Source organism: Zosterops lateralis (genome assembly GCF_965231275.1).
Source record: "Zosterops lateralis genome assembly, chromosome: 4".
NCBI lineage: Eukaryota > Metazoa > Chordata > Aves > Passeriformes > Zosteropidae > Zosterops > Zosterops lateralis.
This window is the reverse complement of record NC_139765.1, coordinates 22,066,464-22,081,003: the sequence shown is the minus strand read 5'-3', so window position 1 is coordinate 22,081,003 and position 14,540 is coordinate 22,066,464. Positions and strand designations below refer to the sequence as shown.

General features: G+C 41.2%; 1 protein-coding gene across 1 annotated transcript; it reads right to left on the bottom strand.

Moving 5' to 3' along the window:
* Positions 1–5,598: 5,598 nt before the first annotated feature.
* Positions 5,599–13,839, bottom strand: RASD2 (RASD family member 2). The gene is made up of 3 exons (XM_083859702.1): positions 13,116–13,839; positions 9,382–9,661; positions 5,599–7,857 (listed from the first exon to the last, which is right to left on the bottom strand). The coding sequence occupies exons 2-3, from the start codon at positions 9,650–9,652 to the stop codon at positions 7,328–7,330; spliced, it is 801 nt and encodes a 266-aa protein (XP_083715828.1). The 5' UTR covers positions 9,653–9,661; positions 13,116–13,839; the 3' UTR covers positions 5,599–7,327.
* Between the last annotated feature and the right edge of the window lie 701 nt (positions 13,840–14,540).

Genomic DNA, 14,540 nt, shown 5'->3' with positions numbered 1-14,540 from the left:
TACCCATGCCATCATCTAACCCCTCAGGTTGTGTTTAACTGGGCTGTATTTCCCCGAGGCATTCGTTTTTCCAGCAGAGAGAGGGTGAGAGAAGACGGTATGCTGTGCATCCACCCGAGAGTCCCTGAGCTAAAACCCTTCCACAGCACACTCCTGCTTAGCACACAGGTAGTGGTTGAGGGATGGGGCTTGCTTGCTAGTGCGTCATTTTAATCTTGTAGCTTTTACTACTTTCCAGCTCAGCAGATGCTGAAAAGAACAAGCTTGTAAGTAGAGGGGAAATCAGGGATTATGCAGAGTGTAATTGTTCTCCTGAGTAGCTGCACTGCAGCAGCTCAGCTCCTGATTGTGGTGATATTTGTTTCCGGTCTGCCTCTTCACCTTTTTGCGTGTTTATTCATCACTGTGGTACCCAAGTGCCTCACAATCCAGAAGATGTTTATCCTCTCTCAGCTATCCCATGAGTGCTATTTGCCTTCTCTCAGGGATGGGAAACCAAGACACTGATTTATGTAAAGGGTTTGGAAACTGGCAGAACTCTTCATAGGGGTGGTTAGATCTCTGACCTGAAGAACAAGATAGAAACCCATGTTACCTAACACAGTTATTTTACCAGCTTGAGCTTACTTTAACTCTGAAACTCCTGAAAGCTTTGCAAAGACATTGAAGAACTGGTTGCGATCTGTCACAGTCCTGATGCTAGTGAGTTCTGAAATGCAAGATGCAGCTCTACTGCTGGGAATGTGTGTCTTGTGGTTTTGTGTGGCTTTAGTTCCCAGTGGAACCACAGACAGACTACAAGGCCCAATGTAACAGATTTGTGCAGTTTTCCGGATAAGGTCCCAATGTGTGAAGGAATTGTTTCTTACAGCTAGAATTATCCAGCACCACCCCTTCATCCACCATTCAAACTAGGGGGGTTTGGTTTGGCTTCTTTTTAGCCTCAAAATATGGACTCGGCATATTGTTAAGAAAAAGTGTAAAATATTCAATGTTTTTATGTGTGAATTAGTGTTCTACACTAACTGTTTAAAGCCCAATGCTTGTGAGAGGACACTCTCGAATAAATATGGTCCATCTGAAATGCCTCTAGGTCAGAGTAATGCGAGGACACATACTCAAGTTGGATTTTTTTTCGTTTATGTTATTTTACTTTGCTACATGATGTCCTGAAACACAGTGACCTCATTTGTCCTTGTTTTCATGTTTAATCTGAACTGATAATCTTCATTAACCACCCCAGTTAAAGCACAGGACCCATTTGCATTAATCAGTCATCAAATACTTCTGAACAATAAAGAAATGCTCAAAAAGCTGTTCATGGACTATTCACCAAAGGAAATGTTTGCTCCAAACAATCCAGGAATCTTTGTGGAAATTCTCTGAAAAGCAGAGTCTGACATAAGAAGTTCGTCTCTATTGTCAGTGGTTTGCTGGGAGGGGACCAGTGAACTACCAACCCTCCACTTGTGGGACAGGGAGTGTGCAGTGAGGACAGACTGAAGAAATTTCCTTGAGGCAGACTTGGGTTCAGGGTCCATCACAGAAACAAGTGTGTGGGATCAAGATAACCTACTGGCTCAGTCAGCTTAGCCCACTGACAACACCAGGTAACCCCTGCTGGCCATGTAGGTTTCAGTGTTTTTCTCAGTGTTTCAGTGTTTTTCCTAATGGGATTCTCCTCACATCTCTTAGAAAATTTTCCAGTAGATTTCACTGCCCTAAAATCTGCTCTGCCATCTTGCCTACATTTTCCGGCTTAATACTCCTGTTCCCAGTGAATTATTCCCCTGTCCAACTCTAAAAAAAAGAACTGTCTCAGTTGCCATTTCCACCTCTCAAACACATCATAGAATTTTCAGCCAGGCTCTCTCAGAGTTTGTTTGCCTGCATAGCACAGAATTATCCCTTTCAGAGTTTTCTTCAGACTTAATCAAGTCAATCCCCTTAGGCTCATAAAATGTTTTTCTTGCTAGTTCTTGGTCTCCTTCCAAGCTGTCAAGAACTTTCTAGGAACATGATGCCTGGGACTTAGTGTGGTTCTGCTCACTGTGGATGACCAATGATGGTAGAGGCAAAGAAAGGTCTTTGGCTGATGTCGTCATGATGCAAAAGGAAATGTTTCTCTGGGAAATCTCAGGCTCAGACTGAGCCTGATAGGCACAGGGAAGAGTGGAGATGGTCAAGGTTCACAGTTAGCTCTAACCAAACCTGAGTGCAGCAGTTGGTTCATAGCACTTGCCATGTTTATTCCCCATATAAGGCACTGTGCCAGGAGCAATGCCCCAATTTACAGTCATATGACAGAAATGAAAATCATGCAAAAAAACTTTCTTATCTGTGCTAAATATCCATCCCACAGCTTTACAAGACATAGAGTAGTCTGCAAAGCAGATCTGGCTGGTGGTCTTTGTTTCGCCACGTAACAGAAACTGAAGGGAGGAAAATTTCCCATGAAGACTCAGAAGTGAAAGATCTGAGCAGGGCAGAGCCACTGCTACTCATCTCCTCCCTGCAAATTCCCTGCTCTTTCTGAGTGTAGAGAAAAAGCTGTTGCCATAGAAACCAGTGGGGAAGATGTACATTATATCATGTTTTACATACTTTTTCAAGGAAATCCTTTAATTTGAGCCTGCCACCATGTAATTTTACAGAAACAATAATGCTAATAAACCCCCTGAATGTAACAGTGACTTCAAATCAAATCAATTAATCATCAGCTACTTCAAAAACATCTTTTCTTGTAACCTTCTACCCTAGCCAAGACACTAGGACAGGGCTAGCAAAGCAGCCCATAATAAGGGAGATGACAGGAGAGTAAATCTAAAGCAGAAGAAGTTATAATGAGAGGTGGGAAGTGGGTCCTGCACAGTAGTAAGCACCAGCTAACATTTAAGGAAGGACAAAAAGGCTAAATAAAACATCTTCTTTTTGACTCGTGTGTAGAGAAGTATGAAATAAAGATGAAAGGTACATTTTATAGCTTACATTCTAGCCTATCTTTTTGATTATTTACCTGGACAATCTCCTGTTGCCACCCTTCCTTTGTGAGCCCCCTTTTGAAGCTCTCTTCTGCTCCTCTTTAAAAAATTATCCTGCTATTTCCTACTTGCCTTTGTAAAAGACCTTTGACCTCTCAGGCAATCAGACATATTGGACCCCCAGGGTTTCACAGAGAAAATGCTCTTTTTGAGGCTGTACCATGAAAGCCTCTCTCTAGCATCAGGCTGGCCTGGTGGCAGCAGCTCTCCTGGATACTTTAGAACAAAAGCCTAATTTATTCCTTTGGATGTCAAAACAGACCTTCATTCTGTCTTCAACACTCTCAGTTTGTTTTTCACTTAATTCATCATAATCACTATTTCCTTCCTGATTTGTACTGACCATGTGACTTGATTATATTTTTGCCAATATTTATAGTAGCTCGTATGTGTTGATTGGTAATTTCTTCAGGACAGGGACTAACTTGCTGTGTTGAGCAATATAAAAAATAAATCTCAGTCTTGTCTTGTTCCAGGGCTGTGATTGATCCTCAGCCGAGTCCCTGCTTGTTGTCCTGAAAGTAAATACACAAAACCCCTAAGCAAGGCTTTGAATCACTAGTCATGAGGTTTATATACTGTTTATGTACTGCAATGTAAGATGAGGTAGCTATGAGAATAAAGCAACTTAATTACACCAGGTAAGACCAAATAAGGGTACTCTTAGCATCTCTCCAGACAGATTCTTTTGTCCAGACCTGCCCTTAGTCCTGTGCATTTTCATGACTTCTTGGGTTGCAGTAAGTTCCATGTGGGTATCTTGAATCACAACGGGAAAAAAAAAAAAAAGAAAAAAAAAAGAAAAAAGAGATGATTTCTTTTTTTTCTCTTGCTAGTGCCTCTGAGACCTGTCTATAGGTCTCTTCTTTGCTTCTTTCAGGCTCTCACAGTTTCTGAACACACATAATAAGAGTTTCCCATAAAGCTCTTCCCTTTTCTGTTCGACAGCCAGATGCATTCAGTGGTTAGCAGGGAAGAAACAATTCCTCTTTCCTCTTCCTGCCTTACCTTATGTCCCCTATGCAGGAAGGTAGCCTTGCTCTCTGCTTCCCAGTCCCAGGCTTTTCCACAGAACATAATGGCTGCTAACCGTGAATAACCAACTGATAGATATACTGTCTGGTTTAGGGGTTGTAAGCACTTTTAGAATGACTATAATGATACAATTAAAAAAAAAAAAAAAAAAAAAAAAAAAAAAAAAAAAAAAACAAACCAAAAAAACTGTCCTCAGGAGCATGAAAATCTTACTTCAAAAGCAATTACCATCAGTGGCAAAATTCAGTGAGAAGGCTAGGATTACTTTAACAAGATTATCTGCTTATTGCCATTTGTTTTTGTGGGTGACTGTAATGCTGCTTCACCTTAATTCCCAGCCAGTTTCTCAGATGCTTCTCACCTTGAGCATTGACTGGCCAAGCTGGACTGTGCAGCTGGGGCTCACAGGCATTCCTGTGACATCCAGCATATCCATATACATATCCTAGTGAGCACCTGCGCTTTGTTCTTCAACCTCCCTTACATTTGTGCCTCTGTTGTCGCTGCAATGTTGCTTTCCCATGCTTGGGTGGCTTTGTGTCTATGGTGGAAGAGGCAGGAATAGAAGGACATGGAAGGGTGTGGAAATCTGGTGTCTTTGTGGAGATGGAAAGACTGTTTTTGTGGAGATGTGGAGAAGTAGGGAAAATAATGGTAAGGTCAATGCTATTAGACAAAGAGAGAGACTTGATTTTGAAGGCTCTTTAAAAATCCAGCTTTATCATGCAGGCCAGAGAGAGCAGATGCAGGGTCAATAAGGCAGTGAGTGAATGGTTTATAGTGCAAGGAGTTCTCATTTAGTATCCCAGGGTCCCTTAACTCAACCAATGTCCATTACTTATGCCTTTCTCACTCCATCTTCAAACTTCCTCCATGTCCTTGTGGCATACGAGTCCCAGAGACTGATCATTGCTGATCATAGTCATGCACTTGGGTGGGGAGTCTGTGGAGCGGTGAGGATGTGCTCAGAGGAACCAGGACTCACAGAAGTGGGAGGTACAGATGGTAACCTGGAGAGATTGCTGAGATAAATAGTGATGTCTTTACAGAGACCACATTAAATTGCACCAGGGATCAACATGTCAGCTCTGTGCAGGAAGGAGAAAGTTGTTTTCTTGTTTTAGAGGCAGCATGGGGAAAAGTAACTGTCTGCCTCTGCAGGTATGTGTATATATGTTAGTGGTCAAAAAGATGATAGATAGATAGATAGATAGATAGATAGATAGATAGATAGATATGGATGCAGACAGAGTTCTGTTCCAAATAGGCAAATCCATAGCCCCTGGTGTCTGGAGGACCTAAAAGGCTCTTCCAGAACTTACTGGAGATCTCATCAGGACTCTCAACCCAGAACTCACTAGCCCGGATTACCTGCACAACATAAATACAGGACCTTCCTCATTATTCTTGGTGAAATAATTTAAAAAAACCAAACAAAACCCCAAACACCAAACAAGGACACTGCTAATAAATAAATAAGGTTTAATCATAAACCATGTACATATTTATAGATAGGAAGGGAGACGTGGTCAGAAAGGTGCCACCCTGGCAACAGGAATAAAAGAACAGTGTATTTTACCAATACAGTACCAATGAAGGGTGGAGTTGATAAATGAATATGGGATTTTGAATCCCAGAGGCTAATTTTTACAGACAATCATAATTTTGGTTTCCTGTCAAATTATAACACAAATTAGCTCACAGCTCTGCCCAGGACACAGCGAGGCAGATGTAGCCAAACACAGAACTTGAGGGTGAGGGAAGGACAATATATCTGAAGGTCTTTCTGAGGTATATATAAGATATATATTCTACTCTTTACTGTCTTGGGACCTTTACTCACAGATATGTGTGCACACATCTCATTCCAGCCAGCAAGAGCAGCAAGGTCACATTTGAGAGTATATATTGGACTTCGAGGGCATATAGGAGCTCATCAAACAACAGAACCAGAAGCAGAACAGGGAGAGCTGAAGATAAGGAAGCCTGTACTGGGCTGAAAAAGGAAAGAAGTGAATGGACACCCCCAGATTTATCTGACCAGTCAGTTCAATCCTGTTTGAACAGCCAGGACAAAGCTGCTGTTCTGAAGGACTGCTGCAGTGCAAATGCGTCCATCAAGGCAACCTTTACTGGAAAGTAAGGGAAACCATGAACAAAGTTACTAGAAGCATGTCAGCAGAAGAAATATGAAAGAGCTGGCCCTATAACCATTCAGTTCTTATTTTTGAAAAATAATCCAACCCTGCCTCTGAAGTGGTCTGATTCTACATGTAAGTCTGGTCACTCTCAGCTGATACAGGCAGAGGAAGGAATCATTAGTCCAGTGGCCAGCAAGGCAAAGGGTGGCATCTGTATTATGATACTCTGAATTGGTGTGGATGCTTTGAGAAACAGCATCACACCAGGCTTCCTAAGAAGCCAAATGCATTGGCTTTTTACAGAATAATTTCACTTTCAATCAATGTACATATTAGACAGTGTTATAGATGAAAACCACCTTTCACTGGTAGAAAGCAGACACAGTTTAATATCAAATGCACTTGCCCTCTGATTTTGCTAAAAACCCACCCCCAGACAATAAAAAAACCTAACTAATCCCAAATAAAATCTATAATACGAACCAACATTCATGCCAATGTCAAACAGTAACTGTCCCAACAAACATAAAATCAAGTTCTTAATGCAAGTGCCCTCAGAAGTGAGTGAAAGTCATGCATCCACATAAATAGAGTCCACTGCCAATCTGAGAATGCTCAGTTAAGACTGCTGCCCTTTGAAATGCAAGTCCCACTTTTTAAAAGGAGAGCTCCACACATGGCATGCACACGTGCACATGGGCACACAGAGACACACACATACACACATAACCTCCTCTCTCTTAGCAAGAGCTGCATGCTGGGTGACTGTTAATGCTTCCTGTGCATTTTTTGATCAATTTTCTTTGTAACTATAAGGTTGAAATGTCTTTACTTCTCAGGACTGTATTTTCCAAACAAAAAGGGGAATGAAGAAGTACATTACAAAGACAAAAAAATGCCCTTGTATCTCAGGTGTAAGATTATTCCCATTCGTCTTCAAGGATGATGTTATTTACATTTGTGACTCAGCAGAATCCACAGGAAGTTATCCTTTCTCTGTGTTGGGTTTTCTCAATAAACCCCACTAGCCTGTTTTTTGCTCCCACAGACCATCTTTTCTTTAAGGCACTGCATGTGGATGTTGTCTTCAGACAGAAGTGCAAGCCTCCTTCACTGGACTGTGCATTTCTCTCTCTCCCTGGACTGACCTTCCCTGAGAACTTTTGATTTGATATACTTCAGGTCACTGTTGACACTTGGCCGGCGAGCAAAGGGAGAGATCATGCCATAGGCGTCCATGTCCTTGACTCGGCGCATCCGGAAGGATTTCTGTTGGAAAGTGTCACCATACTGGATGGAGATTTTCCTGTGGAGGGAAGGGCTCATCTCATGAGGTAGCTTGGCCATGCTGAAGAGGACATAAAACATCTCATCCACATTGGTGTTCTTCTTGGCTGACACTTCGAAGTAAGCACAGTTTTCATCACTGGAGACAAGATTCTCACCTTCATCAGTGCGTACCTTGCGGAAGATTTCACTGTGGTCATTTTTGTTGCCACAGATCACCATGGGGAGGTCAGCTGATTCCCTGGTCTTGTTCTTCAGGCAGGATTTGACCTCAAGGATTTGTTTCTGGAGTCGCTTGACCTCATCAAAGGATTCTCTGTTGTCCAGGCTGAACACCAGGATGAAAACATCCCCTGCAATTAAAAAAAAAAAAAAAAAGATAATGTAAAAGCTTGTTGGTCACAGCCAGTTTCAGAGGAGCAAAATTTAAAAAAGCTATTCTTTTATTTCCATCTCCTCCTCATATTTTTTGTTTGGTCCTTTGGCACCTATTCACTCAGCTCTACTTTAGTTCTCTTGATTCAATTCTCCACATCTTTCTGTAGTGCTATGGAAAAGACTTTTGGCTATGATGTTACTCCACTCATATTCAGGTGCATTCCTGGTTTACACTGGGCTTGCAAGTTATTGCCTGTTTTATCTCTTTCATAAACATGTTTCTATCTCAGCTGTGCTGCACTGCTCTTCTTTTTACTTCCTTCATTTGAATCTTCGTAAAACACATCCTGTTCTGACATCAGAAAGAGTGGAGACCTGGTAGCCACTCAGCCTTAACCCTTTGATTACACAATACATGAAGCAACACCTGAACTGAAGGTTTACAGCTAATCAGTCCTGAACACCCAAGTCAGGACTAAGAGGTTTCTCAGTGCACTCTGCTGTCATTGCATTTGTTCAAGAGAAGCAGACCATGAATAAAACCTAATACATAAATGATACACATCCCCTGGCATTTCCTTTTGACATTTCCTGACTTAAAATTCCTTTTGCAAGTAGAAAATAAGGCAAATCATTGCCTGTTGAATGACATTCATGTGGAACATGCTAGAAGAACTTTCAGAGACTGAAACTCACATTTGCATCCAGAAACTGGTTCTAGGACTTCACTGACTATGGATTGTAACCTTCTCAGATGTGAATGTCATTTTTCACTGGCTGGTTAGAAAAGTGGATGGTGAATCCAGAAAGATTTGTTTTGAGCTGTGGCTGAAAATACATCTACAGTCACTTTTATAATTAAAGAATATATTTTAGCTCAAAACAGGAATGGCTTGAAAGTGAGAAGATGCAAAATGATCCCACCATTTCGCCTTCTTTTCTCTTTAAACACATTTGATTAGATGCAGACCATGAAAAAAGGGTACAAAGCTATACCATCTACTACATATTAAATATTAATATGTAGTATTATATTATATGTAATCAAGGAAATCAGGCTGGAAATTTTAGGAATAAAAGAATTGTTCCAAGTTCCCTGAAACTCTCTTGGTTAGAATTCTCTTTCTGTCCATCTTATATTTTTTTTTCACTGTTTGTGATCTATAGCAACATGCTTTATTTGCCCTTTGCCGCTCTTTCTACCCATAGAATTGTGTTCAGCCATTTATTTGTGACATCAATAAAAATACGAACCCGGAGGGGAAGGTAGATGGATAAGGGAAAATCTCAGTTTCAGATCTTCAACCACTGAACTTCACTGTGGCTAATGCATTCCTTATAGTGCTGGGAACATTTCAGCCAGGAAATATCTCTCTATAGAAATGCATCTTGCAGCAAATCAAGCAGTCCCTTTAGCTATTTCCCAAAACCCAGTCATCTCCAGGCTACTCTTTTCAAGCTAACATCTATCCTTATGACCTTCCCCCTGACTTTCTCACCTGTTAGGATGGAAAGCCTCCTCATGGCAGGGAAAGGGTGATTCCCAGAGGTGTCCAGGATGTCCAACTGATACATGTCTCCCCGTATGTTGTAGACCTTGCGATGAAAATCCTCGATGGTGGGAGTGTACTGATCCTCAAAGCGGCCGTTGAGGAAGCGTGAGACAATGGAACTTTTCCCCACCCTGGAGGCTCCCAGCACCACCATGCGGTACGAGTTCTTGGCCGGCACGTTCAGGTTGCAGTTTCCACCAGACATAGTCTTCATCATTGCTTGGTCCTGAAAGAGGAAATAGCAGAGTTGGAGGAAAGATCAGAAACCAAATGGGGGTAAAATAAGGTAGCTCCTCACCACAGGCTTGCCAAAGAGCACTCCGGAGCATAGTCCTGCATGGCAGAGCAGAGTAATCAATGGTTTGTGCATAAATTTTTTCACTGGAAATGCTTAAACTTTTTCAGTCTCATTTTCAGGGAGTGGGTTTTTTTGTTTAGGTTTGGTTTTATTGTTGTTGTCGTTATTCTTTCTTTTCTTTTAAAGTAATATAAAAAGGAAGGCATTTACACTGAAAATAACATGCTTTTGAATTTTAGTTTGCTCTTACATTTAAACATTAAGGGCTGAATTTATCAGCTCCACTTCAACTGAGATACCAGGTTCCTTCCTACCATCTGCAGCACTTACACATTACCAGATTTTTCAGTAAAACTTGGTTCTTGTTTATATATATAAACATAGAGGTCAGATTCCCTGGTATATTATGGCCACTGCAGCTGCCATGAGAACCTAGATTGCTTCATTTTGTTGCCTAAGTAGGAGCTATGCATAATGCTCATTTTCTGAGCTCAGCCAAAAGTCAGACAGAATCATGCTTAACACCAGTGCAAGCTAGACATCTCAGTAATTTTAAATAGCTGGTCCCGTGCAATATTAATTGGTGATGCAGGGAGCATTAGCCACAGAATAGCACTGGCTGGTGATAAATTCAAAGATCTGTGCCTCCAGTGACCTTTTAAAAACCAGTTTTTAATTCTGCTGTTTGGACTGGTAGTGTGGGAACTCCCTATAAGCAAACTATTGTTGTTGCAGCAGGACGGCTGCCAATGGGTGGAACTACAGAAACAGATTTTTTAGGAGCTCCAGTCTTTATACATACAGATGTTGTGGGTTCCACTGGCTTTGCTAAGCGCGGGTGCTAAGTACAAGCAGGAGAAAAGATGACGGACAGCCATCTTGAATAGGTATTAGACAAGATTTCCAACCCGTGACATCTAAAGTGAGTCTGGAGACCCAAAAGACTGCATTTTGAGATAGCACTCAGGTGCAGGAAACTTTGGTAGGAAAGAAAAAGTGCTGCTCAGACCTTCATGTACCAGTTAAAAGGAACTGTGTGCTGAAAGAAAAATACAGCCCCTGTGTGGGGAAAGCTGACTGTTACAGTAAAGGAGGCACACTTTGGACAGAATTATTTTGGTTACTAGGTTCTTATTAAAGAATAATCAACTTCCCCCTGTGTAATTTATTTAACTTAGGTATTGTTTATTTAATATTACAATGTAAGTATTTTATGGACACTGAAAGATCATTTCTGGGTCCAGATCTGGATTCCTATCTTTCCCTTGAGTGACTTTTATCTCCCAAGCTTTTATGTAGTTGACAATTATCTCAGAGAAGAGCTTAAAATATTTTACTTTGTTTAACATGTGCTAAGCACCAAAGCAGCAGTGATGATACAGTCGCTGCTAAATAAAGATGTCTCTGGAATTCTGGTCCAGCATCATTACAAGCCCTGTGCTATAGCCCTAGGAAACAGCGAAACATGACTATTTATTATTATTGCTATAATTTGCAGCACAACAATGACATATTTGGCTCTACCTAATGCTCAGAAGAAAATGCAATGCTCTCCTCAGAGTAGCTTACACTCTGAATTACATTCAGAGGGCAGGACAGCCTAATATTAGAGCCAGATTAATGCCAGAACACAACTTTGGATGGACACACACATGCAGAATTATGGTACTGTCGGGATTACTGTGGCAGAAATTATAGCAAGGAGCACAGCTGGTATTTAAACTGGACTCTGTGTTTTGGTTACCACAGGACCTATCTCCAATAGTGCATAAAATACCATATTCAGTCTCTGAAACACTGCAATATATACTATCCCACATAGCCAGTCCAATACTGTTTTGCATCCATGGGCAGACAAAAAAAATGCTTCCTTTCATCCTCTCTGCTTATTTAGTTGGAAGAGAAGAGCAGGGAAATAGATGTGTCATAAACACTACAAACTACTTTACTGTCCAGGACCAGTATCTAGAGGTGAGGCAGCTCTTCAGGCCGTGGTGGACAGTGTAGCTGGATGAGGGCAAGCAGACTGTGTGGTTTACACCTACTAGGGAGCAATTCTTTACAACTTGGTGCAAAAGCATCTGGGAGAGAGCACAGTTACACATTTTGAGTCAATGTCTTTCATGTCATGTATAGAACATGCATGCTGAGGGACCTGATCACTTTACACTCTCCTTGTTCCACCTGTCAAGGCATTCAGTCAAGAGAACACCTGCGTTTTTTTAACTGCATTTCATTCAACTCAAAGTCAAAATATGCTTTTCGGCATTTTGATTCATGAAGTTGCTACTCATCACCTCTGCTGCAAACCTAACTAAAGTGTGCTATTGAACTGGGGGCTTATATTTGTGTTTTGAACCTTCTCTTCCTTTCTCCTCAGTCCAGTTTTTCTCTAGTTCAATAGAGTCTGCCTTTTTTCCTCCTCAGAAAATGAATGAAACTTCAGCCTTGACACCCATGAGTGGGAGGGGAGAGCACAAGGGCTTATACAGTGAAAAAGATTAGAGACAGAAGAAAGGAAAAAGAGAGAGACCACATGTTCATGTACTAAGTAAAGCAAAATCAATCAGAAGAGAATGAGGAGACAAACAACCTCCAGCTGGCTTTAATCTACATATTTTCCTTCCAATTTATTAAATGCTTAAGCATAAATTAATTCCCAGTGGTACCTTCTGCTTTATGTACTGGCTTGATGTTAGAAAGTTTATATTAGTAATTTATATTGGCACAGTGCAATGATTCCAAAATGTTGTAGAAATACAGGCAATTAATGTTATCTTTAAATAACACTAAGTAAAGGGAAAATCTCATTTCCCCAGAAAGAACTGAAACTGTGGTCCAAAATCAACATTAAACCCATTTCTCTTGACTCCCTGTGTTATCCTCTACCTGCTAACCACCACTTCTCTTTTCATAGGCAGGCATCAGAATGAATGACAATGAATGTGCTTTTGTATGCTCTGGAGAGCGCTTGTCTGAGTGTTAGTGAGCTACTGACAAATTTGAGCCTGAGCACCCATAGGGAGATACCTAAGGAAGATATTCTTTATTTAACCTTCCCAGAGCTATTGCATCTTAGTTTTCCATCCTCCTATTGGGCTGTATGCTCTCCCTACCACTCTCCATTAATGAATAGACTTCTGAACTACCTCTCTTGCACTCCTCTCTTTTCAGCTGCTGGTTGTGTCTCTGTTTGCCACTCCAGTGTTAATTACTGCACCTAGCTAAAAAGGACATAGGCAGACACAAACTGTATAATGCATAACAGACCTGTCACTTCTTAAACACTACTAGTGTCCCTGTAATTTTCACGCACACCAAAATCACTCCTGTAGGATGTTCATTTTCCACTTTCGCTGCAAACTCTGTGCTGATTTCTTACCTCTCTTTCCTAGGAGAAGTCCTGGATGTCAGTGCAGTCTGATGAAGCCAATAATTGTAAACAGAGGTGGCTGCTGTTGTAAAAGGCAGTTGTTCTGTTGCTTTTTCTGGGGTCAGTTCTTCTCCAGTATTTCCCAAGAACTCAGCAGGATCAGGAAGGGCTCCAGAGGGTGCTCCCCCATGGATGTAGGTACTGGATCAGGCAACCAACATAGGATAAAGAAGCCTCAGAACCTGTGACAGTTTTTCCTTTTGAGCAGATGAGCTCTTTTCCTCAAGGCTCAGTTCAAGAAAAGGAGAGGCAGAGTCCTTCCTGCTCACACTGCCTTTTCTTGCAAGCTGTACTTTGTAGGCTCTGCTGTGGGAAAAGAATTTCAGGAACAGCACCTATTTGTGCAGGGTAGTGGGTGCATTCAGCTGGCCCACCCTGCCTCTGTGCCAACTCAGATCCTCTGCAGAAAGATCAGGATCTGCATGAAAGTTGTCTACCGTGACCCTATGCTTCCCCAGATCTTGCCTGGCTCATCCCTCCCCACGAGCTTCTTTTCTTCTGGTCTGAGATTTTCTTTAAAATATTCTTTCTCTAGGATAGAAGGGGCTTTTTCTACATTTGCCAGTTAAGTCTGCTTCCTTCCCTCCCTGCCTTTCTCCCTCTCTCTCTCACAACTACTGGCAAATTGCAGATTTTCCTTCTGTAGGACTCAGAGATAATTGGTTCAACTCCTCCCTTGAAGTCAGTGTCAGACAGAGGGGAAGGAGGGGTGCTAGGGGGTGGGATTTTGTGCCTATTGGAAAAATCTTTTCTAAACAGAAAGTTCATGTGCACTGCAGACTGCACGTTCCCTGTCTTTCCACCAGAGACCTGTATGTATGCATGTGTGGGGAATGAGTTAGTGTATGAGAGACACAGAGAATTCATTTACTTTGCAAGCTGTAAATTCACAAGCTGTTTCTAAAAGCTCTATACTTCCGTGCTGATTTTTTCTGCTAAACAGCAGCATACTGACTCATTCCCCAAGTATGGGCTTTCTGTCCATAATTTCTGTAAGTCTTTTGCTGTATGGAATGCTTTCCCCTGTTTGCTCAACCTCAAGACATTTACATTAGAATGGCTCGTTGGTTTGATTAAGAAATAAGAATAATGCATAACTCTTGTTCTTTCATTAATATTTAAATAAATGAAAAACTAAACTAAGGATGAGTAAAAGAAATGTTAAAAAGGTCAAACAAACTGAAAGTGCGTGGAACTGAAAATCAGGAAAAAGAGAGAAACAAACTAAAAATAGGGTGAATTAAAGGCATTTGTTTAATCCCAAGTGAAACATTGAGTTTGCAGCTTATTTCATTGCTGATCTACTTGAATTTTTTCTCTTTTAAATAATAGTTTAGATCTATGAGTTTATTTTAAAATATATGAAAAAGCTTG